Source organism: Notamacropus eugenii, chromosome 1, assembly GCF_028372415.1.
Source record: "Notamacropus eugenii isolate mMacEug1 chromosome 1, mMacEug1.pri_v2, whole genome shotgun sequence".
In the NCBI taxonomy this organism is placed as follows: Eukaryota; Metazoa; Chordata; class Mammalia; order Diprotodontia; family Macropodidae; genus Notamacropus; species Notamacropus eugenii.
The window spans coordinates 195,747,436-195,774,821 of NC_092872.1; the positions used below are offsets into that span (position 1 = coordinate 195,747,436).

At 37.2% G+C, this 27,386-nt stretch overlaps 1 protein-coding gene across 1 annotated transcript; it reads left to right on the forward strand.

The window, feature by feature from the left end:
• Window positions 1–3,850: 3,850 nt before the first annotated feature.
• LOC140524487 (pancreatic triacylglycerol lipase-like) lies at window positions 3,851–27,264 on the forward strand. The gene is made up of 12 exons (XM_072638980.1): window positions 3,851–3,896; window positions 6,712–6,866; window positions 7,485–7,610; window positions 13,665–13,799; window positions 15,039–15,150; window positions 19,332–19,451; window positions 19,550–19,669; window positions 20,420–20,538; window positions 22,117–22,246; window positions 23,861–23,969; window positions 24,533–24,697; window positions 27,201–27,264. The coding sequence occupies exons 1-12, from the start codon at window positions 3,851–3,853 to the stop codon at window positions 27,262–27,264; spliced, it is 1,401 nt and encodes a 466-aa protein (XP_072495081.1).
• The last annotated feature ends 122 nt before the right edge of the window (window positions 27,265–27,386 follow it).

Consider the following 27,386-nt stretch of genomic DNA (forward strand, 5'->3'; position numbering starts at 1 on the left):
CATGTTCTTGGTTAGTCGCTTTCAGCCATGTCTGACTCTTTGTTTCCCCTTTTGGGTTTTTTTTGGCAAAGATACTGGAGTGATTTGTCATTTCCTTCTCCAGCTCATTTTACGGATAAGGAAATTGAAGCAAACAGGATTCAGTGACTTGCCCAGAGTCACACAACTAGTAAGTGTCTGAGACTAGATGTGAACTCAAGTTTTCCTGACTCCAGCACCAGAACTCTATCCATTATGCCACCTAGATACCCCTTCCATACCCATAGATTCTATATAATTCTTAAAGGCCACCTCCAGATGAACCTCTTGGTCTTGTGAGTTGGGACTACAGTTTATACTTCTATAGCTGGATATATTAAAGCAGTATGCAAAATTGCTAGCAGTTATTTTTGCCTAGCTTGAAGATTCAAGACAGAGTAATTCTATTCTCTGAAGGCAGAAACATTGCTTCTGTATTCAGACTATATAGCCATAACTACTGGAGATTCAACCCCACAATAAAGTAGGGGACAAAACCCCCAATTTCTTGTTTCTGTGAAGGAAGAACAATAGGATTGAAGGACAGGGAGAAGACAAAAATTTATTTGACAGATAAGATATTTATCACCTGGACTATTTTTAATATTGTTTCAACAGAGCGGTCACAAAAATCATTGCTTTCTTTGAGATCTTATAGGTAAGTTAGTAATATTGTAGACATCATATGAGAAAAAAAGAGACAGTTTAACTAAGAGACTGTGTAATACACTGGAAAGTGCACTGACTATAAAATCAGATCACTTGAGTTCAGACTGGGCAATGTATTTCATTCCTATAAGGCCCAATTTGTTTAAAGAAGAGGATAGTACTGAGTGGGGAAAGTTAGATTAGGTGAACTCATAGGTCCCACCTAGATCCAAGTCTATGAAATCACTTCTTAGAATGATAGCCATTCCCTAGTAAATTATCAAAGAATATGAAGAGACAATTCTCAAAGGAAGAAATTCAAGTTATGATGGGCAAATGGAAAAAGAAATGCTCCAAATTTCTAATTAGAGAAATGCCAATCACTAAATCACTCTTTTTTACCTCATATCTATCAGATTGGCAAAATGAAAATAAAGGAAAATGATAATTGTTGAAAGGACCATGGAAGACAGGCACAGTGATGTGTTATTGATGGAGTAGTGAGTATGTCTAACCATTTAGGAGCAGTTCAGAACTATATTCTAAAAATCAAGAAATAATGCAAACCTGTTCACTCAGTATTATCACTATTAGATTTCTATGACCAAGAAATAAAGAGGACAAGTTATTCATTTGTGCAGTTATTTATAGTAACTCTTTTTGTTGTAGCCAATAGAAACAGTGATCTTATATACATAGCAATATTTTATATTTATATAATCATTTCCAAATTGATTATTTTCAAAATTCTTCTATAATACTTGCCTTTCCGATTGTTTTTTTTAAAACTTGGTTGGATTCTCTTTCATCATCATCCTCACATCTCATTCTGGAGGTTTATCACCTAGGCACATTTTCTGTTACCAGTCAATTTCTTTGTGTCTTCCATATTATTGTTGAGAAATAAATGTATTCCAGAAAGTAACTTAGTATCAAGTCAAAGTAATTTCCACCTCCTAAAATTATTAAGCATTAATACTAAGTTAATAAGAAGGGAGTTGAATCTTTTCATTGTTTGCGTATTTTCAGCAGTTTGTAGAAATATTACGTAGGCTGCTAGATTGTCATTACCTGGTTATAAAGTTACTATAATAAGGACTATGCAAAGAAAATATTTTCTTATATGAATCTTGATCCATTAGAATTGTAGGGAGAAATGGGACCCCTAAAAAAGCTTTCAGGTTGAAATAATGTAACACTGTCCTTCACTTTGAATACCTGTCCCTCAGTGTTCCTGAGGAAGAACGGACCTGTCTCCTCCCTATGGCCAACTTCTTCACTTTGACACTTGAGCCCGTTATCTTTTCTTCTCTAAGAGCTTCTTCTAGTCATCATTCCTTTCCTTTCTCTCTCATCTTCAGTTCCTCTGTATCTCCTGACTCTTCCCTCTCTCCCTCTACATGTGCTTAGATCTTTCCCTTCCTTTAAAAAAAAATCACTTGATCTTTCTGTCTCCTAATCAAATTGCTATTATCTTTCTGCCCATTCATCACTAAACTTCTAGAAAAAAAGTTAGCTATGCATGCTGGATCCACTTCTTTTTTAAAAAAATATTTGATTTTTTCTCAAAATTGCATGGTAAAACAAATTTTTTAACATTAATAAAAGTTTTAAGTTTCAAATTCCAATCCTTCCTCCCTCCCTCCCTGGAGTGATAAGCAATCATAAATAGTTTATACATGTGCAATTGTGTGAAATATTTCTATAATAGTCATTTTGTACAGGAAAACTTGAATAAAAAAAGAAAAGAAAGAAATAAGGAAAGTGAAAAATAGTATGTTTCAGTCTGTATTCAGACAGTATCAGTTCTTTCTCTGGAAGCAGAGAGTATGCTTCCTCAGGAGTCCTCTGGGATTATTTTGGATCATTGCATTGCTGAGAACAGCTAAGTAATTCACAATTCATTGTACAACATTGCTATTACTGTGTACAATATTCTCCTAATTCTGCTTACTTCATATTGCATGAGTTCTTGTAAATCTAAGTTTTTCTGAAACCACCCTGTTTATCATTTTAATACCTCTATAATAGCTGAATCCATTTCTTTACGCACCAGTCATTTATAAGTCAGATTATGATATCACTTATAACCCTATAACTTGACTGAACTTTTAGATCCAGTGCTAACAATCTCTTTGTTATTAAATTCTGAGACCTTCTCTGAGGTCTCATTGTCCTTGGCTTTTCTGTATCTTTTGACACTCAAACAACCAACCCCTCAGTGCCTTCTTTCCTTTTCCCCTCCATAATTCTAGTTTTTCCTGGTTCTCCTTCAACTACACTTACCACTCTTCTGTCTCCTTTGCAGGATGGATCATCATCCATCTCCTGTACGTTTCGAGTTAGAACACCACAAAACTCTCTTTCCTGGGCTCTTTACTGTTTCTCTACTCTCTTAGACATCTAATCTGCTCTCATAGATTCAAGAATCATCTCTACGCAGATGACTCTCAAAGCTATAAATCAACCCCTAATTACCTTTTCTGAAATCTATCCCCACATATTAATTATTTGCTAGATGTTTCTTCCTAAATGTCCCATAAGAACCTCAAAGTCATTATTTACAAGATGGAACTCAGGAGCTTCCCCTACACTCATTCTTTATTGAGGAGAAAATACTAACTCCTCAGTAATTTATCTGCAGGATTCAAATCCCGCCCCCCTTGCGCGCTCACCCCTCCCCCTCATTGCTTCCTACCTAGCTCTCCAGACTGATTTTGCATTACTGCCTCCCCATGTGCTCTACTTTGGTTGAATGTTTTGAATGTTTGTTGAATCTGAGCAACTGCTAATCAGATTAACAAAGACTGTTTTACATCTACAAATATTCTTTTCCCTGCCTATAATTACTATGGAAAATTTACTCACTATCTGGTTTTATCTGTGATTAAAATAAGAAATACGCACTTGGCAGTTTCTCTCTTTTTTATGCCCTTTTCCCATGGCAATGCCAACAGAAGATAAGATTTTGTTATAAAAGGACATTTAGAGACTGTTTGGAGTGGTTCATGGGGCTTGTCAGAACTTCCATGGTGAGTGAGGGAAATATTTTGGAGAGTTGTTTTATTATGTACATTATTAAAAACAAAACAGAACAATTGAAAAAAATCAAGTGAACAAGAACCATTACAGTCTTTGTTATGTTTCTCTACCAAGACTCAACTATGTATTTGGTTTTATTTAGATGCTGCTCATTTGGACAATCTCTCTGCTACTGGGCACTGTGGCAGGTAAGAAACCATATTTGTGTATGTGTTATACATGTAAGTCCCTTGTATGTCTCAGGGTGTGAAATGGTTCAGAATTATTTCCTCTATTAGAGACAATCTGATGTAATAGATAGAAAGCCTACCTCTGTATCAGGAGAGCCTAGGTTCATGTTTCACTCCTGGTATACACTAGTTGCATGGACCCTGGGCAAACAGCTTAACCTCTCTGTGCACTAGGTAACTATCTAAGTTGCAGAGCAGGAGTTGATAAGCATTGTTGAGGGAATTCCTCACAATGATGTCCCTACACTCATGGAGTCAGAGGATGGCAAAACATAAATATCCCTTCCTACAGTGCTCTAACTTTAAATTCTGGTAACACTGCCAACACTGAATATTTTTTCTTTGAGGGAGTCCACTGACATTGTAAAGTTCAAGTTCAGAATTATGCTAACCTCATTATTGCTTTTGCTTGTTGTCTGAGCCTACATCTCCACCATCTTGAGTGTCTCCTGGGCCAAAGGTTTTGTTAGGATCAAAAGAGGAAAGTCTTTTGGGTCTTGGGTAAAATTTAAGCTCTCAAGTGAGTGTTCAACCCTGATTAGAGCTGGGAGCATCTCTGCCAGTCACATAAGACTGGAAGAACATATTGGTTCATACTTGTCTAGTGTTTTACTGTTCAGCCCAATTCGAAAGAAGTGTACTGAATAGCAATCATTTACCAAGCAGTATATGTACAGAAAAGGGAGAAAATGTAGTTCATTCCCCTAAGGAGTTAGAATGGAATTAGGAAGATGAGACATGTACACCAAGAGCTATAATGCAAGGTAGAATATGCTAAGTGGAAAGGAGAGATCCAAGCATAGTGTCATGAGAAATTTGAGGATGGGGAAATCACTTCCAACTGGCAGAATAAGGGTAGACGTTTTTGGGATGTAGCACTGGAATTGCACCCTGAAGAAAAGAAGAGGGGGTGGAGAAGGGGAAGCATGAGCAAAGAATAATCAGATCTAGAAATGGAAATGACTTCATAGGCCATCTACTCCAATCCTCTCATTTTGCAGTTTCCTAAATGAGATCCAGGGAACTTAAATTACTTTGTAAGGTCATACAACTCAGACTAGGGGTCTGAGTCTTTCTGACTCCAAGGCCAGTCTTCTACACGATACTCCTGACTGTACATGAAGCAGACAGGATGACATTGAGGGATGATTAATAGTCTAGTTTGACTAAGACTATATGAAAGGGATTGATATTTATTAGAATTAGATACATGCATAAAGGAAGGATAGAATCATATTGTAGAGAGCTTTAAAAGTAAAGAAAAGGACATTACATTTGATCCTTGGGGAGTCACTGATAGTGTTTGGTAAGAGTCATATTTTAAAAGTTACATTATCAAGATAATAGAGAGATTGGAGGCAGAAGGACCCATTAAAAGTTATTGCTATTGTCCAAATAAGAAGTGATGAAACATTTAAAATAAGGAGATTGGAGTGGTAGAAGAAATGAAAGGCTGGATGTGAGAGATGCCATAGATTTAAAATAAATAGGACTTGGCAACTGATTGGATGTATCTAATTTGGTAAAAGAGAGAGAAAAATGCAAAATGACTTTCGGTTTTCCAGCTTCAGAGACTAAGAAGGTGGTGTTGTCATTAACAGAAATTGACAAATTAAAAGAAGAGCAGGTTTTATGAGGGAAGAAATTCAGTTGCAATCATGTTGAAATTAAGGGACTGATCTGACAAATGCTGTAGGAAATTGGAAATACATTTTCTGTCACGGATCCCCCAAACAACCCTAATATATATTATAATCATCCCTATTTTGCAATAAAAACCTGAAATTCAGAGTTGCTGTGATTTGCCTAAAGTCATACAGATAGTAAAAAAAATAAAAATAATATTTTTATGCTACTTTATGTTTTTTAATTAATTTATTTATTTTTTGGAGAAGGGAGGCAACGCAATCGAGGTTAACTGACTTGCTCCAAGTCACACAGCTAATAAATGTCAAGTGTGGATTTGAACTCAGGTCCTCCTGACTCTAGGGCAGGTGCTATACTCACCGTGCCACTTAGCTGCCTCTAGTTTACATTTTTAAAAGTAAGTTTTCATGATTGGAATTCAAACCAATTTCTTTAAATTACAAGAACAAAGTTTATCCTACTGCACCATCCTACCTTTAGTTGAGGTGACTATTTTTTTTTTTTTGAGGCTGGGTCTCTTTATGTCTCCGAGGTTGGAAGTACAAGGGCTACCCACTGGCCTCATCTAATCACTGTTGGTCAACATGGAAACTTTGCTCTATTCTGTTTCTGACCTGGGTCATTTCACTCCCTCCCTAGGCAACTTGGCAGCACCCTGCTCCCAAGGACTCAATATATCTAGGCCAGTCTGAGCCCATTGCAGCTTGGAAGTTCTGACTTCAAGAGATCCTTCAAGTTCAGCCTCCCTGGTAGCAGGGACTATGGTGTGGGCCACCACATCCAGCACTAAGGTGTCTTAGCAGTACTTAGCACAGTGCCTGCCTGGCATGTATTAGGTACTTAACACATTTGTTCATTGGATGGCTATGGTGAGCTTTCCCCAGAATCTATTCCCTTTGTACCCAGCACAAAAATGGGAGGTGGGGGGTAAAACAACCGGTTTGTGTGGAGGTCTTACTAGGCCAATAAGAGGAATGAAGCACTTTAACCATTTAAAGATTTTGAGGAGAGAGAAGTAAAATCTAAAACATTATTTTAACAAGTCCTTCTTCTGTGTAGCAGAACTCATCAAAACTACCCTATAATTTAATTTATTACTGAGATGTTCATTTTTGAATGATTATAGGAGATGAAGTCTGCTATTCAAGACTGGGATGCTTTTCAGATGATAAACCATGGGCTGGCATTTTTGAAAGACCCCTTAAAGTACTCCCCTGGTCTCCAGAAGAAGTCGGCACCCGTTTTCTCCTGTATACCAATGAAAACCCAAACAACTATGAAGTAAGTCCTGCTACTATTTTAGGATTTACGACCGGTGCATATTATTTAGAGGAAATAATAGGCTGTCTAGATTTCATAGTTCCTCTCTGAACATACACCAGAGAGGGTAGTTAGAATCTTTCAGTACTTTCTAAAAACAATTAGATAAAGTTTTACTTTACTGTGAATTTTCCAGGGAGTCACTATTTGTCTTATGTCGGCATATCAACAAGGATCTATTAGGCACCTACTATATGCCAGGCTCCATGTGACATGCCAAGGATACAAAGAGAAGAAAAAATAACCATCTATGCTCTCACACAGTTCAGAGTCTTAGGAGACAACTACATACAATCAGCTGTGCAAACAAGTTGAAGATTTATATTTTGTATTTATATCAGTAATTACCTTATAATAGATAAGGATCAGCTCCTCCTTCTAGGCCATATTTTTGCACATTTAAACTACTCTCATTATCATTAGAGCATATGTTTCATATTGTTTTTCCTAGGCTGTGCTTTGCAGTAGTGTCTGTGTAGCTATAAGACTTCTTTCTCAGAAGCTTTCCCCCTCATGTCCAAAGAATCATATTTCAGAAAATAGAGAGGCTGATATACAATATTTTCTTTCTTAACACAGGAAATTCTTCCAGATAATGTGGCAGCTGTCAAAAGTTCTAATTTCAACAAAAATCGAAAAACTCGATTTATTGTTCATGGCTTCATAGACAAAGGTGAAGAAAACTGGCTGCCAAGCATATGCACGGTAGGATGAAAGCAGTGGTAAAACCCACCCTCTCATTCTCTTACGCTAATCTTTACAAAATCCTTCCTTACAAAAACACTGTGAAGAAAATAGCATGAGTTTTATTATCTTCATTCTGTAGATGTGAGAACTAAGCAGTCAAGTGTTATCACTTACATGAACATGGCCAAAAATTATCAGCGAAGTATAGTGGAAAAAGCAATGGATTTAGAATCAAAGGAACTGGGTTTAAATTCTACTTCTGCTGCTTACTACTTGTGCTCCTACGAACAGTTTGTAAGGCAATTGCAACCAAGATCTTTGATTCCCTGACCAGCGTTATTTCTACCTTGCCATTTTGCCCCTGATGATACTCTTATGTTGCCACTGAAGATACTGTTAGTCTTTTTCCAGGGTTTTCTCATTAGCCTTGGATTCCCAAATGAAGCATTTAACTTGGCATAGGACAAAAATATTTTATCAGCCTTGATTTCAGCTCATTGATTTCTCACTGAAAGAAAAAGATGTACACTTCCTCCATCCAATTTGATCTTTATTTCTGATTTCTATTTGAAACCTAGAAATGATTCTTTCCCTCTGATCATAAAAGTTGTAAAAAGAGAACTAAGAGATTTTACCTTTTAATGAAATATAGTCAGTTTTCAGTAGCCTAAAGATCTAAAAAAATAGTATTAAGGACACATATATTAATTCATTCACTCATTCAGAAAGTGTACATTGATGGCTACTATGTGCTGAGAAGATCAATGACTTATCCAAGACCCCCAAACCAAATGAGTTACAGGTTATGCCCATTTCCAGAGGTTTAACCCAATTACTAATCCCTTCATTTCATTCATTTCCATGGATTGTGAGTTACACATTTATTAATTACCCAACATGTACAAGGGTGCCGCGATGGGCGCTGGCTATTTGCTAGAATTTATTTCATCAAAAGGCAATCCATAACTATCACGGAGACTTCTTTCAGTCTATTCATTTCACACTTCTACATATGATGAACTACACTAGTTTTCTAGAGTAAATGAAAACTAGGAACAGAAAATCAAGATAACAATGGAAAACCATTATAACATCATTTTTCCTACAAATTAGGATATGAGCTACAAAGGCACATTTGTTGACAACTTTAATCTGTTCTAATATCATAATATCACAAAATTTTCTATAATATTTTCTATAACATTGTAGGAATTATATGTGGAAAGTTTTGAGAGTCTAATTCTGGCTTCAGTATTTATTAGCCGTGTGACCTTTACAAAGTCATTTGCCAGTCCTAGGTCTCAGTTTCTTCACTGATATGAGAGGGAGCACGGAGAATAAGCACTGGATTTGTAGTCAGAGTATTTGGGTTCAAATGCTACCTCTGTTATTAACTAAGAGAGTGTTCTTGGGGAATTTTTCTTCTCTGACTTCGGTTTCTTCATTGGTAAAATCACGGGTTAGAATAGATGACCACAGACACTCCTGATTCTATTGTAAGCTGTTTGACTAGATTTTTTAATTTTGGAGGGGCTGGGTAGTACAGTGGATTTTGTTTTGATTTTATATTCAGGATGATATGAGTACAAATTCTACCTTAGACACTGAATGACCCTAGATAAGTCATCTAACTTCTTTTAGCCTTGGTTTCTTCATCTATAAAATGGGGATAAGGTAAAGATTTAATGAAGTTAACATATATAAAGTGCTTTGCAAATTTTAAAATGTTAGCTATATAAAAGCTCTGTACATATACCCTAATACTCCTAGTGCAGTGCTCTAATAGTTATAATCCTCACGTCCCCTTACGTTATCAAGGAGCAGATGTTCTTTGAGGAAGGAAGGCTACTAAGAAAACAGGCCTTAAGTGCTCACATTCTTGACCTCTGAAGCCAGACAGAGGAGGGTCAGACAGAGACAGATGACTGTCTAGTAGGATGGGGCACCTGTAGCCTTGAGGTCATATGTTGCCCTCTTGTTTCTCAAGTGCAGCCCTTTGACTGAATCCAACCTTCACAGAACTAACCCCCTTAATAAAAGGAATTGTTCTGCAAAACTTGGACTCAGTCAAAAGGCCATATCTAAGGACCTAGAATGCCACATATAGCCTTCCAGGCAACAAGTCCCCCACCCCTGGTTCTCCTTAAGCCTTCTTCTCCAGGTGTGCTCTGGCTTGTGTTTGAGAGAGCAGTTCCTCAGGCCTCTACTGGTGGGACATGGCCCTCCAGAGCCAAGAGATCTTTCTTTTTCTGTTCCTTAATGCCCCCAGTTCAAACATTCAGCAAACTTCAATTCAGTTCAACAGTCATTTACGTTAATTGCCTAGGTTCTCAGAAACCTTGACTTACAGTGAAACTGCAAAGATGGGAGGTAGGAATCATCAGCAGAGCCGTAACTAGACATATGATCCTGTGGCAAATCTATTTGGGTGGGTGAGGGTTATGGTGGCACAGAAAAATGATTACTGCCCATGGGGGCAACTCATCCCCTATCCCCAAGTAGTCATGGTATTTTTATATGCTAGGTTTGGAACGTGGGGGAGAAAGGAAGCTGGTCTCCAGGAAAGGAGACCATAGCTACAAGACTGTAGCCAGAATATATCCCATATTCCTCTTCACTTTCTACATAAGATATCAGCTCCTTGGAGCTTTACCCCTTTACCCCATGCTAATTATGGTTCTATAGAAAGGAACACATGCTTAATAGGGCCAAAAGTTTGAAATACATATCTTCAGGATATTTTTTTTCATGTGAAATACCTTTCCAGTGATGTACCTGTAAAGATCATAATATGGGTCTGTCCAAAAATCCCTTTAGTTTCATTGAAAACAGGATATTTTTAAAGAATTAATAAACTTTTTTTTAAATTTAACTTTTAACATTTATTTTCACAAAATTTTGGGTTACAAATTTTCTCCCCTTTTATCCCCTCCCCCCCCCCAAACCCAAGCATTCTAGTTGTCCCTGTGACCAATCTGCTCTCTCCTCTATCCTCCCTCCCTGCCCTTGTCTCCGATTTCTCTTTTGTCCTGTAGGGCCAGATAGCTTTCTTATCCCCTTAACCTATATTTCTTATTTCCCAGTGGTAAGAACATTACATTTGATCCTAACACTTTGAGTTCCAACTTCTTTAGCTCCCTCCGTCTCCACCCCTTCCCCTTGGAAGACAAGCAATTCAATATAGGCCAAATCTGTGTAGTTTTGCAAATGACTTCCATAATAGTTGTGTTGTATAGGACTGACTATATTTCCCTCCATCCTATCCTGTCCCCCATTACTTCTATTCTCTTATGATCCTTTCCCTCCCCATGAGTGTCGACTTCGGATTGCATTCTCCTCCCCATGCCTTCCCCTCCATCCTCCCCCCCACCCTGCTTGTGCCCCTGTCCCCCACTCTCTTGTATTATGAGATAGGTTTTCCTATCAAAATGAGTGTGCATTTTATTCTTTCCTTTCGTGGAATGTGATGAGAGTAGACCTCATGTTTTTCTCTTGCCTCCCCTCTTTATCCCTCCACTAATAAGTCTTTTGCTTGCCTCTTTTATGAGAGATAATTTGCCCCATTCAACTTCTCCTTTTCTCCTCCCAATATTTCTCTCTCACTGCTTGATTTCATTTTTTTTAAGATATGATCCCATCCTCTTCAATTCACTCTGTGCACTCTGTCTCTATGTATGTATGTGTGTGTGCATGTGTGTGTGTGTAATCCCACCCAGTACCCAGATACTGAAATGTTTCAAGAGTTACAAATATTGTCTTTCCATGTAGGAATGTAAACAGTTCAACTATAGTAAATCCTTTATGGCTTCTCTTTGCTGTTCACCTTTTCATGGTTCTCTTCATTCTTGTGTTTGAAAGTCAAATTTTCTTTTCAGCTCTGGTCTTTTCATCAAGAAAATTTGAAAATCCTCTATTTCATTGAAAGACCATTTTTTCTCCTGAAGTATTATACTCAGTTTTGCTGGGTAGGTGATTCTTGGTTTTAGTCCTAGTTCCTTTGGCTTCTGGAATATCCTATGCCATTCCCTTCGATCCCTTAATGTAGAGGGTGCTAAATCTTGTGTTATCCTGATTGTATTTCCACAATACTTGAATTGTTTCTTTCTAGCTGCTTGCAATATTTTCTCTTTCACCTGGGAATTCTGGAATTTGGCCACAATGTTCCTAGGAGTTTCTCTTTTTGGATCTCTTTCATGCGGTGTTCTGCGGATTCCTTGAATATTTATTTTGCCCTCTGGTTCTAGAATCTCAGGGCAGTTTTCCTTGATAATTTCATGGAAGATGATGTCTAGGCTCTTCTTTTGATCATGGTTTTCAGGTAGTCCCAGAATTTTTACATTGTCTCTCCTGATTCTATTTTCCAGGTCAGTTGTTTTTCCAATAAGATATTTCACATTATCTTCCATTTTTCAAATCTTCTCGCTATGTTCTGTGATATCTGTCTTTCTCATAAAGTCCTTAGCATCCATCTGTACCATTCCAGTTTTGAAAGATCTATTTTCTTCAGTGAGCTTTTGAATCTCCTTTTCCATTTGGCTAATTCTGCTTTTGAAAGCATTCTTCTCCTCATTGGTCTTTTGAACCTCTTTTGCCAATTGAGTTAGGCTAGTTTTCAAGGTGTTAATTTCTTCAACATTTTTTTGGTTCTCCTTTAGCAGGGAGCTGATCTGCTTTTCATGCTTCTCTTTCATCCCTCTCATTTCTCTTCCCAGTTTTTCCTCCACCTCTCTAACTTGATTTTCAAAATTCTTTTTGAGCTCTTCCATGGCCTGAGCCCATTGGGTGGGCTGGGACACAGAAGCCTTGATTTCTGTGTCTTTGCCTGATGGTAAGCATTGTTCTTCCTCATCAGAAAGGAAGGGAGGAAGTGTCTTTTCTCTGAGAAAGTACCCTTCAATAGTCTTATTTCTTTTTCCTTTTCTGGGCATTCTCCCCAGCCAGTGGCTTGACCTCTGAATATTCTCCTCACACCCACCTTACCTCCTGATCCTCCCAGCCAGCGTTTGGGGACTGAGATTCAAATGCTGCTTCCCGCCTTAGGGTTTTTGGCGGGGGCAGGGCTGCTAATCAGTGTGAGAATTAAGTTCAGGTGGTCAGGGGCAGGTCTCTGCCTCAGTTCCCTCAGGGGGTTTATGCACAGACCTTCCACAATGGATCCAGGCTCCCACCCGTTTGGGGAGCCCCTGTCTGCAGCTGCCTCTCAGCTTCTATCTCCCGGGGGGGGGGGGGCCCTAGCCATGGGGGCACCCCACTCCCCTCTCGACCCGCCAAAGAGACTCTCTCACCGACCCTTGTCACCTGTGGGTGGGGGGGCTTGTGCCGCCGCTGGAGATCTCGTCTCCGTAGTCCGCTCAGATCTTTTCCTCACGGTGTCGTGGCCGCTGCAGGGCTGCACTCAGCTCCCAGTTCTGGCGCCCAGTCCGCAGAGCGAAGAACCCCCCGCGAGAGGTTTGCAGGTCTCTCCGGAACAGAAATCTCCCTCGCTCCAATGTTCTGTGGCCTCTGGGTGCAGAATTCACCGTGAGTTGATCCCCTCTAGCCGTTCTGTGGGTTGTGTGTTCGGAGCTATGTGTATGTGCGTCTTTCTACTCTGCCATCTTGGCTCCATCCCCATAATAAACTTTTTCACTTACCAATTATACTCATCTCTAAAGGGTCTGCTAGGGGAAATCTGTGTACACAGACCTGCCCCTATTTTTGCTTAATAATAGCAACACATTGTATATCATGCTTCCTGTAGTTTCCCTTAATGTACATTTCTCCATTTGCTGTAATGGAATCCCTCAGTAGAGTCCTTGCTGAACTTCAGATACCAGTTTTTAGCAAAGTCAAATTAATAGTTGGGAATGTCAAATGTCAAAGGGTAGTAATTCTATATTGTACCATCTTTAAAGTGTTTTTTATCACTGTTAATGGATGTATTTCTTCGTAGCTTTTAAGATCCTGAACAAATCATACATAGAAAATATAGTTTGTTATGTTGAGAAGTTGTGGTATTGTTTAAAATCTTTAAAACCTGGCTGTTCTAGCACTCTTTTAATGATTTAAATATTTCTCCTCTATTTGTTGTAGAATTTGTTTAGAGTGGAAGAGGTAAACTGCATCTGCGTGGACTGGAGTAAGGGTTCACGGACTTTTTATACCCAAGCCACCCAAAACGTTCGAGTAGTAGGGGCTGAAATAGCCTATTTTGTGGATTATCTCAAGGTAACTAGTTGTCTTCATGTTATTTCATACTCTCTGGCCACTGTCCTTTGAACTCTGTGCTCATCCAATAATCATCAGCCTTTCTATAAAAAGATTTCAGTTTGTTTTGGTTGACCAGAAGGGAACGGAAGTGTGTCTGTGTGTGAGTTTTTGTCTGCTAAGATGAAGGCAGCTCAGTGAATAGAGTGCTAGATGTTGAGTCTGGAAGATCAGTTCAAATCTGACTTCAGACACATATTGGCTGGGTCACTATGAGCAAATCACTTAACTTTTCTCTGCCTCAGTTTCCCCATCTACAAAGTGGGGATAATAATAGCATCTACTTTCCTGGATTGCTGTGAGGTTAGGATGAGACAATATTTGCTAAGTGCTTTGTAACTTAAAAGCAGTATATGAATGTTATTTATTATTATTATTATTATGAACACAGATCTATTTTTCCATTTGGACTAAATTGTCTACTCATCTGTTTTAAGAAAATGATCAAGCAACTAGTTTGATATATTACACCTCACTCCCAAACTCCTACAACTGATTTGCACTAGTAGCTTGACTGAATTTTGCTAGTTTTTAAAATGATGGTTCCTAGACAGTTGTTAAAGGTCAGATTATTTGTGTATGTGTCAATGTCAGCTTTTAGGAAATTTTGGGAAGCAGTGGGGCACAGTAGAAAGAGTGTTTGATTTAGGGTCCAAGCATCCTATTTCAAATCCCAGTGATACTACTTAGCTTACTTGTATAAGCTTGGGCTAGTCAATTTTCTGGGTCTTTATTTCTTAAGATGGAAATGTCTGGACTGGATGACTTCCAAGGGTCTTTCTGCCATTGAATCTGTGATCCTATGTCCTATATTACTTGTCAATGAAAAACATGAGACATATTTTAGACTCAAATGGTAGATGGCTGGTTAATTTGTTCTTATCACTTCTTATTCTAAATCTTTGCCTTGGGAAGCATCTCACAATTCTGCATGGTGGGTTTAGTATCAAATCTTTCCCTTCTCAAAAACTTGACAAAATCATTTTAAAAACACGTTGCTTAAGACATGAAGTAAGTACAAAATAAAAGTAAAAAAATATGAATATTTTAATATTTGTGCTCCTGGAAAGGTTAGAAATACATCATTTCTCTGTTGAGCAGTAGTGAAAAGCCACTATCAATAAAGACTCTCAAAGAGCGTGTCATGAACACATTACTAATACCAACGTAGCCATTTCTGAAGGCTTTTTTTCTCATCAGAATGAGCTTGGATACTCCCTTTCCAATGTCCATGTTATTGGCCACAGTCTGGGATCTCATATTGCTGGAGAAGCTGGGAGAAGATCAAATGGTCTTATTGGACGAATCACAGGTAGGATTAAAATGATAAAACCTGCAATACTATGCTAACATTGCCATGATATAATTAAGATGTGAGGGTGAACATGATGGGAACTTAGTGATCTTTTAAATTTTATGTAACACATTAAAAAGTACCTTCATTTTACCTGATATCAGCGTCATATAGGTTTTATATGTATATATATTTAAATGTATATTATATATATATATATATATGTATAACGTGTGTGTGTGTGTGTGTGTGTGTGTGTGTGTATTTTGTTGGAAGAGACTTGATATGATTAAATTTCTTCTCCTGGGATAATTAGATTATTTTCCCTCAGAAAAAAATCTGATCCTAGATAGGAGATGAAATTTTCCGGAAATACTGATTAAAAAGCTGTTTTAGACTTTTATCTTCACCCTTCTTTTTATCGTTAACATCATGGCTCTGTCAAACAAATCAGTGAAACTTATATATTCCTTGGGGAATCTGCATTCTGTACTTGTATTTTGACCATGTAATAGAGGTGTTTAGAAAAAAATTAACTGGTGTTTTCACAGGGTTTAAAGGAGAGAAATTCTTGATAAAGTTGGAACTTCTCTTGGTAGGATAAAAGTGCCTTGTTCTTTTATTTCCCTCAAGCTTAATACCACTGTGGTGCTATTCAAATGACTGACAATTCTAAAACTGGTTATCCCTGCCTTCTATTAATAGAAACCTAGTGGTAAATTCTGTCATGCTCAGAAAATACCTTTTGGAACAGAAATGGCAACAGAAGATTCAATGATATTCTAAATATAATAAGAAATTCAAACTATCATTCCCCACAATTATCCATATACATACACATGTAAGAGTTTGGGCCTAGTTACTTAAACTTCTTTTTTTTTCTTTTTTTCTCAAGTTTTCTTAATTTGTTTATTTATTTTTAGTTTTCAACATTCATTTCCATAAGATTTTGAGTTCCAAATTTTCTCCCTATCTCTTTGCTCCGCCTCCCCCAAGATACCATGCATTCAGATTACCTCTTTCCCCAATCTGCCCTCCCTTCTATCACACCACTCCCTTCACTCATCCCCATCTTTTCTCTTTTCTTATAGGGCAAGGTAGATTTTTATACCACATTACCAGTATTTCTTATTTCCCAATTGCATGGAAAAACAATTCTCAACATTCTTTCCTAAAACTTTGAGTTTCAACTCTTTCCCCTATTCCCTTCCCACCTATCCCCACTGAGAGGGCAAGCAATTCAGTATAGGCTATACATGTGTAATTATGCAAAAGACTTTCATAATAGTCATGTCGTGAAAGACTAACTATATTTCCCTCCATACTATACTGCCTCCATTTATTCAGTTCTCTCTTTTGACCTTGTCCCTCTCCAAAAGTGTTTACTTCTAATTACTCCCTCCTCCCATTTGCCCTCCCTTCTGTCATCCTGCCACACCCTACTTATTCCCATCTCCCCTACTTTTCTGTATTGTAAGATAGATTTTCATACCAAATTGAGTGTGCATGTTATTACCTTCTTAAGCCAAATGTGATGACAGTAAGCTTCACTGTTTCCCTCTCACTTCCCCTCTTTTTTCCTCTGTTGAAAAAGCTTTTTCTTGCCTCTTTTATGAGAGATAATTTCATTTCTCCCTTTTTCCTCCCAATATATTCCTCTCTCAGCACTTTATTTTATTTTTTTTATTTATCATCCCTTACTATTCAACTCACCCTGTGTCCTCTGTCTCTGTATATGTGTAAAATCCCTCCAACTACCCAAATACTGAAAAAAGTTTCAAGAGTTACAAAAATTATTTTTCCATGTAGGAATGTAAACAGTTCAACTTTAGTAAACTCCTTATGATTTCTCTTTCCTGTTTACGTTTTCATGCTTCTCTTGATTCTAGTGTTTGAAAGTCAAATTTTCTATTCAGCTTAGGTCTTATCATCAAAAATGCTTGAAAGTCCTCTATTTCATTGCATGACCATTTTCCCCCTGAAATACTATACTCACTTTTGCTGGGGAGGTGATTCTTGGTGTTAATCTTAGTTCCTTTGACTTCTGGAATATCATATTCCAAGCTCTTCAATCCCTCGATGTAGAAGCTGCTAGATCTTGTGCTATTCTGATTGTATTTTCACAGTACTCTAATTGTTTCTTTCTGGTTGTTTGCAATATTTTCTCCTTGACCTGGGAACCCTGGGATTTGGCTGTAGTATTCCTAGAAGTTTTTCTTTTCAGATCTCTTTCAGGAAGTGATCAGTGGATTCTTCCAATATTTATTTTACCCTCTGGTTCTAGAATATCAGGGCAGTTTTCCCTGATAATTTCATGAAAGATGATGCCTGGGCTCTTTTATTCATCATGGCTTTCAGGTAGTCCAGCAATTTTAAAATTATCTCTCCTGGATCTATTTTCCAGATCAGTTGTTTTTCCAATGAGATATTTCACAATGTCTTCTATTTTTTCATTCTTTTGGTATTGTTTTGTAATTTCTTGGTTTCTCATGAAGTCATTAGCTTCTAACTGCTCCATTCTAATTTTTAAAGAACTATTTTCTTCAGTGAGGTTTTGAACTTCCTTTTCCATTTTGCTAATTTTGCTTTTGAAAGCATTTTTCTCCTCATTGGCTTTTTGGACCACTTTTGCCTTTGGATTAGTCTATTTTTAAAGGTGTTATTTTCTTCAGCATTTTCATGGTTTCATTAGCAATTTGTTGACTCACTTTTCATGGCGTTCTGGCATAACTCTCATTTCTCTTCCCAATTTTTCCTCTACCTTGCTTACTTGATTTTCAAAATCCTTTTTGAACTCTTCCATGGCCTGAGGCCATTGCATATTTAATTTAGAGGTTTTGGAAGCAGAAGCCTTGACTTTTAGGTCTTCTTCTGATGGTATGCCTTGTTCCTCCTCATCTGAAAGTATGGAAGAAAATACTTGTTCATCAAAAAAGTAACCTTCCATAATCCTATATTTTCCCCCTTTTTTGAGCATTTTCCCAGCCTGTTACTTTTCTTCTGAGTTCTTTGTCAAGTCAGGAGTATACTCTGCTAACCTGTAAAGTCTCAGTCCCTCCAAGGTGATACAGTTAAGGGAGAGGAGTTTACTCCTTTCCTGGCCTGCATTCTGGTCTGAAAGTAACCACAAGCTTTTCTACCCAGGATCTGTGAGTAGGATTCCCTCTCCAGAGCCTCTACCAGCTCTACCAGGCCAGTGCTCTTCTTCACCCCAGGACTGCCACTTAGGGCTGAGACTCCCCCAGGTTTTTTAGTCCAAGGGCTCTAAAAGTCAATGCTGTGCCACAGTGGCTGTGTGGCTGCCCTGGGCCCAGGGCTAGGTCCGGACCCACTCTGTTCTCACCCAGGTGAAAGCGCTTTCTCACTGACCTTTGAAGCTGTCTTTGGTGTTGGTTGGTTGAGTAATCTGGGAACCACAGCTGCTGCCCGGGATTCCGCACCCCAGCCTGCTCCAATTATGTCCCTGCCAAGAGGCATGGCCAAGGCTGTGCTGCACTCTGCTCCCAGTTGGGTGTGATAGACCTTTCCAGTTGGCCCTCCAGGCTGTCTTGGGCTGGAAATCTTTTTCACTCTGTTGTTTTGTGGCTTTGTTTAGAATGATTTTCTACAGGTATTGTATAGGCTTTGGGTGTAGAGGTACAACAAGTTCCTTCTTCTACTCTGCCTTCTTGGCTCCACCCTCTTACTTCAACATCTTAACCTCAGTTTCCTCATCTACAGAACTGAGATAACACTTATTCAAATTATATATCTTTAAATAACATTGTGAGGGAAATGTACTATATACCCTCAAGCACTACCTAATTGTGAACTATTATATTATTATGATCATTATTACATAAATCACCAAATGAAAATGATTAAATCTACAGATACTTTCCATAAAAATTCTAGGGGGTAAGATCTAGAGCTCTGATTTCATTGGTAGTGAATCCTTGGATGTGGAGTGACCAATTCAGGTCAGGAATTATTTGCAATTTACGGTCTTAGAGAGTAACCTGAAGCAATCAGAGGTTAAGTTACTTGGCCAGGGTCACACATCCAGTATGACAGATGGCACCTCAAAGGGAGTAATAGAGCCCAGGTCTTCTTGTTTGGCAGTTAACTCTCTATGCACCATGTCATAGCTGCCACTTAATAATGGCTTATGTTTTATAAGATAAAACAATATAAGTAAAATGTAACAATATTTCTCCCAGGATTGGATCCAGCTGAACCTTGCTTTGAGGGGGCCCCAGAAGAAGTCCGATTGGATGCCAGTGATGCCTTGTTTGTTGATGTCATTCACACAGATGCTGCTGCTTTCGTCCCTTACTTAGGTGAACTCTTTCTCTCAATTCTTGCAAGTATGATGAGCCGTAATTAAGTTCTTTGCAATGCATTCAAATCCACTTAACACTTGTTTCAAATGTCTTAGGTTTTGGAACTAGTCAAATAGTGGGACACCTCGATTTCTTCCCAAATGGAGGAGAAGACATGCCCGGATGTCAGAAGAATGCTCTTTCTCAGATTGTAGACATAAATGGAATCTGGGAAGGTAAGTCCATTCAGTATATAACAAAAGTTACTACTAAAATGTACATTATCATCTTGCCAAACTTGCCAATGTGTGTCACCAACACTTTGCCTTAGCATTCTGTAAAACTGTGAATTTGGAAGTATGTTCCATAGTGCTCTACTATTGTATGAGACTTCCCTCCTAGAGTGGGGGTATGTAACTATGAAAGGAAATGAATTTGTGTAAGATTTCCATTGGGTCAGTCCAGCTTGTCCTATAGTAAACTACAGACACCAGAATATATGCATTATACCATAAAACAAATTCTCCCCTCTCATGTATATTTAGCCTCATTTTTGTAACCACTAACTCCATTTGAGAATCCGTGTTGTTTAGTGGCTAGAGAGCTGATCTAAAAGTCAGGGAAATATCAGGAAAAACCTACTTCAGGCAAGTGCTGGTTTTATGACGCTGCCAATTCACTGAACCTCTGGGTAGCCTAGTTTTCTGTCTAAATTGAAGAGGATGTGTCAACCTCCTGTGGTCAAGGAACTCTCTTTCCAGGAGCTCCCTATACTAAGTGACAAGCCTGGTCTGACAGCACTTAGTTATAGCTGAATATATCATAAAACATAAATTATATTTTTTAAAAGTGTGATATGTCCTTAAAGTTTGACCATGATCTATGAGGTCTATGACTTATTTAAATGCCATAAATTCCCAATAATAATTTTGGATCCAAAAAAAGAATGCAGTGTTCCTTCTGTGTGATCCTATCTAATTTCACAGGAACTCGAGATTTTGCAGCATGTAATCACCTGCGAAGTTACAAGTATTATGCAGACAGCATCCTCAACCCAAATGGCTTTTCTGGATATCCCTGTGTTTCCTACAAATCTTTTCAGGCAGTAAGTTATTGCCTATCATGAGAATCAACAAAGCATGCTGCATAGAGAACTTGATCCATAAATGTTGAGGTCTCTTCTTCTGGCACATATTAGTTTGACCTTGAGGGGGGTAACAATTCTTCGGTGCTCTGGAAAAGTGCTAATCTGCATTGATAGAGGTAATTTCCTTGCCCTTAGCTCCTTGCAAATGAAATAACATGTGAAGAACTAGGAAAAGATATTTCTCTACACAGAATAACAGACCTGGATGGAACAAGGACCATTAGAGGTCATTTAATGCAAACTATACTTGAAAGCAATCCTTATTACACCATGCCTGATAAGGGAACACCCAGGGGTTATTAGAGTCCTCCATCAAGGGAGACTGGTCACCAACCTATTGCATTATTAGGAATTCTAATTATTAACAGCATTTAGCTATCATGCAGCCTCTTCCCTCTTCTACCCATAATTTCTGGCTTTGAAAACCTAGATGTTGGTGCTTCTTTCTCCGGTAACTATGTGTAATGGTTACACAGTTGGATCTGTTGATCTGAGATATATGTATTGCTTATGGTCAGACAGTAGCCTTGCCTGTTAGTTTTTATTTCTCTGTTTATATTTTCTCTGTTGGTGTATATGATTAAAGAAGATGGTTGACTCTTCAAAAATTGCTTTCCTTTTTTGAAAAGCAGATCTAAGAACCTGTGCTAGCAGGACATCCTGGATGTATCAGGATGCTTGCTACAATCACCTATACATCCTTATATCGGGTTGGATTTTTCAGTTTTGTTTAGTGTTGTGGCACAGTATAAATGGAGCTTTAGATTCTTTATAAAAGAAAAAAAATGGTTTGCTCAGGTATGTAGTGCAGCATTATTGTATTGTGATCTTGGATCCCAAATGTTGATAAGATTCATCCAATTATTTTTAAGAACTAGTTTTCCTGTAGTTCATACAATTTTTATTGTAAAAATAATTAGAGATATATGTCACTTGCCAAGTAAAAACATCTCAAGCTCTAGTTGGGAGTTGTGTCACAATAGACCACTGGAATTGGTGTTAGAAACTCCTGAATCCCAATTCTGCCTCAGAAATCTACTAGTGATGTGACCCTGGAGAGCAAATTAAATCTCTCTCAGCCTCAGTTTCATCATCTGTAAAATCATAATAATAACAACACCTACATTACAGGTTGTATTGTAAGGACCAAAGCAAATAACGTGTAAAATACTTAGCAAAATTTATGTGCTGTGTAAATGCCATCTATGGTTATTGGTTGGGGCCAGGGAAAGTCATAATTCCATATTCCATTGTTAGGTTGTCCTAACACTCATTACTACAAGTTTATTGAAAACTGCCTTCATCATTCAATTTAAGCTACCAGTTCAACAAACATTTATTATATTATGCAGACTTAGTCTGGAGGATAGGATAATTCTTCCATATATTTTTAGATATGATTATTTTTTATTAACTGTTATGAAAGTGCCAGAATTATATTTACTTTTTAGATAATTAAATGGATGGGGTGAGTGTAGGGAGGTAAAACTTGGAAAGATAACATGTTTTCATTAACCATTTATGTATTTTCATTAGAATGAGTGCTTCCCATGTCCATCTGGAGGATGTCCACAGATGGGTCACTATGCTGACAGATTTGCTGGAAAAACAGCATCTGTGGGACAAGTCTTTTATCTCAATACTGGGGATTCCAGTGATTTTGCTCGTAAGTTTTTGTTGGACTTTCCTCATTTCCAAAACTCTGTGAAATTATTATTGCCTGTTAGAAAGTCTTCTTCCAGTACATACAGGAAAAGGAAAGAAATGACCATATTTAGGAGATAACTACTGGGTACTGACAGCCAATTTAGAGAAGGCAGTAGATTTTCCTGGGCCTGATGACAAAGCATGGATCCACTGTTAAATATGTTGTATGTAGAAATGAACCTCTGCTTTCAGGCGTTTCTTGAAACAGATCGTCAACATCCAGAGGTTTCACAAACTAAATTTCCTAGTTTCTATAGTTTTAATATTGGTACATGTTCTCAGCATCATTCAACATACACCCATGTTTCCTTTTGTGAATTTTGAAAAAAAAACAACACATTGGAAATCAGGCTGTTTTTTTTTTATGCTTCTTTCCCAATAACTGTTGAAAGATGGACTCCATAAGGAGTAATGACAGCTTATTCATAGCTGTGTGTATATAAAGGATCTGAGAATAGCTTTATTTAGTAGAATGTGACATAATTTCAGTATGCTCTAGCCAATAAATGAAAGAAGGGAAAAGAAGGTAAGGAATTAAGACGTTAAAAATGTGGAAGATTTTCTTTCCTTCACAATTTTGCCCCCACATTGACCTAGCAGGATTGTCGTGTTTTTGTAGACAAGCCATGTTGGGATAGTGTGGCAGAGTACGTAGACAGAGGTACTTGAAGTCAGGAAGACCTACCTTCAGATCCCTCTTCTGATCCTTCCTCGTTCTGTGACTCTGAATAAATATCGCTTAATCTCTCTGACCCTCATTTTCCTTAACTGGAAAATGAGTGCTAGACTAGATGGTGTTTAAAGCCCTTTACAACTCTGAATTTATGATATTAAAACAATATACAGTTGAAAGAGTGGTGGGTCTAGAGTCACAATCTGAAGAAAGGTTCTGCTAGCTGCTTATATTAATACATGACCTTTGTCAAATAACTTATACTTTCAAAAGCTTGGTCTTCTACAATCTACAATACGGGGAATCATAATACACTCTCACAAATTTCTTTGTGGGAAAAGCATTTCATAAGCTGTCAAGCATCACGATAGTGAGCTCTAAATTGGTGAAGTAACCATAAACAAAATAATTTTTTGATATAAAATTTACAGTTTTGGAAAAATGGCAGGTTGAATTGGATGAAAGATTAATTGAATGAAAAATATCAATTAGAGATTGTTTAAAAAGAAATACTATTTTAAGAAAGCAGGACTCCCTAGTCAAGTCAAAATCATGTGGCAATAAAATGTAAGGAACAGCAACATGGAAAAAATATTGGACAGAGACAACAGAATTGAATTCTTGGGCTGGTTTTGTCACTGTGTGACATTGGGTAAGACTGTAGTAGAGTGAATGCTGAAGATGATTTTTGACTTTAGTTTAAATTCATTTTATTAGTAAGAAGTGAAAATTTGAAAATAAAGGAATTACTTAAAACTTTGCATTCAATAAGAATCATGCATACTATAATTAAATTATCATACAATTAACATTAGTGCCATCTAAATTAAATTTTACTGATCTATTCTTATATCTAATATATTTATTTATTCATATTTTTATTTCTACCTTTCTCTGTAGGTTGGAGGTATAAGGTAACTGTCACATTGTCTGGAACCAAGGTTACTGGAACAATAATAGTAGCTTTGTATGGAAGTAATGGAAACAGCAAGCAATATAATATTTACAAGTGAGTTCAATATCATCATATATCTTAAATGTTTGAATTATTACTTCATATAAACAAGTATTACTGAAATTATTGGTTATGTTTTCATTGCTATGAAAATTAACTTAGTACTAAGACATACATTTTATGAAATTAATCACGAGACTTCCTTGTGAACATTGCACACTGAAACTGACTTTAGAATTTTGTTTCTAACTTTGATGCATTGCTATTTACTGAGTAATTCATTTATTTTTATTTCACGGGAGAATTTTTTGTTCTTGTCACCAGGCCCTTAATTTATAATCAGTAAATAATTATTTTGCTAACACAACAGATGGAGGAAAGAGATTTAAAGAGGTCATCACTTCTTAAATTGTGGGAGAAAGAAGTGACCAAAACGTGTTAAAATACTATAAAGCATTTGGAGCATAAATTACATCTACACTTGTGTGCCTTTTTGCCTTTGTTTAATACATCAGAAACACAATTTAATTGACAAAATATGTATCATGTATAGATTTTATAACTAAATATATATAGAGATTCATGTACTTGTATTTGTTATTTACTTCTGTTCCAAGGGGGAGCCTGAAACCAGGTGATTCACATATGAATGAGTTTGATTCAGATATCGATGTTGGAACACTTCAAAGAGTTAAATTTCTGTGGGACAATAATGTGATCAATCTAACCCTGCCCAAAGTAGGAGCATCAACGATCTCCGTAGAAACTTCAAATGGACAAACGTAAGTAATATTATTGTGAACCTAGACAGATATGAAGTATTGAAGAGGCATATTTGTAATATGGTCACCAGAACATCTACTATGCGATATATTTGTTTCAGTAGCCTTCTCATATTACCTTTAGCTTGTATGTAAATTATTTCATGAGATGATAATTTACCTTAGGAAATTAAACTTTCAAAGCTGTGTTGATTGGTGTTGTGTCATCCAATAAAAATCTATGGAAAGGTCAGAATTTGACTTTGAGACTCTACCATTGTGAAATTCCAATTATGTAAACAGGTCTCTACCTAATGTTCTTCAAAGGAGAACAGAATCATAGAATTTAGAGAGAAGAGGAAACTTAAGAATCAAATAATCCAAGTCCCTCATTATGATGAGATGAGAAAACTGAGGCTCAGAGAGAAAAATGAACTTAACTAAATGTCACACAAGCAACAAACATCTAATTGTTTCCAGGAAAACATAAAGTTAAGGGAAAAGGCAGTTAGTTCTATTGAACAATATGATAAATACCATTGGGGCACCTTAAATTGAATAATATTGTAGTACAGTTGTGCTATGTTATGTTAGTATGGTTGTAATTCATTAATATTATTGCAAAATGATCATGGTTGAATTAATGTTGTGTGGTAAATGTCTGGTTACTAATATAGAAAATCATTTAATGGTTACATACCACTTTTTCCTTGATCCTTTCTGGGCCAAGATAATCTCAATTCATGTGTTTTGGGAAATATCTTTAGTTCAGGCACTGCTATTTAGCAGAAATATGACAAAAATTGAACATAAACAAAGCAAGTTGGACAGAACTATTTTACTCTGGGATGGTTTCTTGTGCTGCTTCATATATTTGTTTAACACTTAGCAAATATTTCCTGAGTGCCCATTAAATGATGGATAAAGTAGAAGAGACTACAAGGATGAATAAAAGCTTCTTAAAGTTTTTTTTCTTATCTCTGAATTCCCAGTATCTAGTCAAAGGTCTTCAATATAGTACACTGTAGGTGTTTAATAAATGCTGATTTAATTGTTAAAATAAATTGAGCATGCTAACTGTCCTCACAGAGCAGGAGCTTCAGGGAATATGCAGTATTGTGCTCAAATTCAGGTTCCCAAATGGTGTTCCACAGAATCCTTATGTTCAGCACCCAAGGTGCATAAGGGTTCTATGACAGTATTTTGAAGCTAGCAATATTTTCCTCTCTAGAACATTAAATACAGAATTATGGACCAAAAGCACTTATTACCTGAGTTATTTTCCATAAAAAATTGGTTTATTTCCTTTTTTTCTTCAAAATATTCTTGATTTTCCTTCATTCTGAAGACATTCCATACTTCTAGATTTCTGTGATCATCACCTCACATTGTGCCTGGCATACAGTAGGTGCTAAATACAAACTTGATTTTTTGATTCATTGATTATGGGTTCCATCAGTATTTTTAAAGCCTATCCATGGTGTGGCCAAATTCTTTTCTGAAATGCCATATTAAGTAGTTGGCAATAATTTAAAATACATAGACAAAGTTCATTCTGAGTCCTCTGGGCCTTATATTTCTTGAAGCTACTTGGAAGGTCCTTAGCTGGACACACTTGAGGCAAAACTTAAAAATCAGTTCTTGTGAAACCTCCAGTACCCTCTCCCCTTTTCACAACAGTGGTTTCAATTCAGGAAATCCCACTTTTCTGTCCATTTTATCTTCTTCCCAGAGAGAGTAGAAGGGAAAACTGCAATCTTGACAAACCCAAAAAGGGCATTTCATGAAGACCTACTATAATCAAGACTCTCAATTAAATGCTTTGAAGGATGTAAAACCTTTGCTACATGTGTGACCTTAAATGAGTGCTTGAATCTCCAGGCCTTATGTTGCTCATATAGGGCAGCTAGGTGACACAATGGATAGAGCATTGGGCCTGGAATTAGGAAGACATGAGGCCAAATTTAGCCTTATTTTACTAGGTGTGTGACCCTAGGCAAGCTTCTTAACTGTTGTTTGTCTAAGATTCCTTATCTGTACAGTAATGACAATGACAGTAGCCTACCTCCCAAGGTTGTTGTGAGGATCAAATGAGGTTGTTGTTAAGTGCTTAGCACAGTACCTGGAATAGTAACTGTTATATAAATAGTTAGTTAGTAGTAGTAGTAGTTAGTACTACTAGTACTAGTAGTAGTTGGTAGTAGTAGTAGTGAAGTGAGAGCATTAGCATAGATTCAATCCACTCAAGCAAACCTTTATTAAATACCTATTATATATAAGGCCCTCTCCCAGGTATAGTCCCTGACCTCAATATGGCTTCTGTACTTATTGTCTCTTCCATCTTCAACTCCTATCGTACAGGGGCTAACAATCTAATAAAGGAGACATCACTTATTCAAGTTACTAGAGTAAATATAGAAAAGCTTAAGAGTGATATAAAATGCTGTGACATCACTCTAAATATATGCATATATATAAAGGTAATAAGATAATTGTAGTTAATAGTCCATTTTTTTTCCTGCAGGTACAATTTCTGTAGCAAAGAAACTGTAAGAGAAGATGTTCTGCTAACTCTCAATGCTTGCTAAAAGCATCTTAGAGTGAAATCGGTATTTCCTGCAATAATAAATGGCACATGCAAAGGTGTTCATTGTATCATTTATCATTAATATCTACCTTATTTTCTTTGCAATTTTTGGTAGGAAAACAT

Coding starts and splice junctions, on each gene's coding strand:
- LOC140524487 (XM_072638980.1), top strand. CDS start 3,851: ATGCTGCTCATTTGGACAATCTCTCTGCTACTGGGCACTGTGGCAG. Junction 19,452..19,549: donor TGCTTTCGTCCCTTACTTAG/GTGAACTCTTTC, acceptor CAAATGTCTTAG/GTTTTGGAACTAGTCAAATA. Junction 19,670..20,419: donor CATAAATGGAATCTGGGAAG/GTAAGTCCATTC, acceptor CTAATTTCACAG/GAACTCGAGATTTTGCAGCA.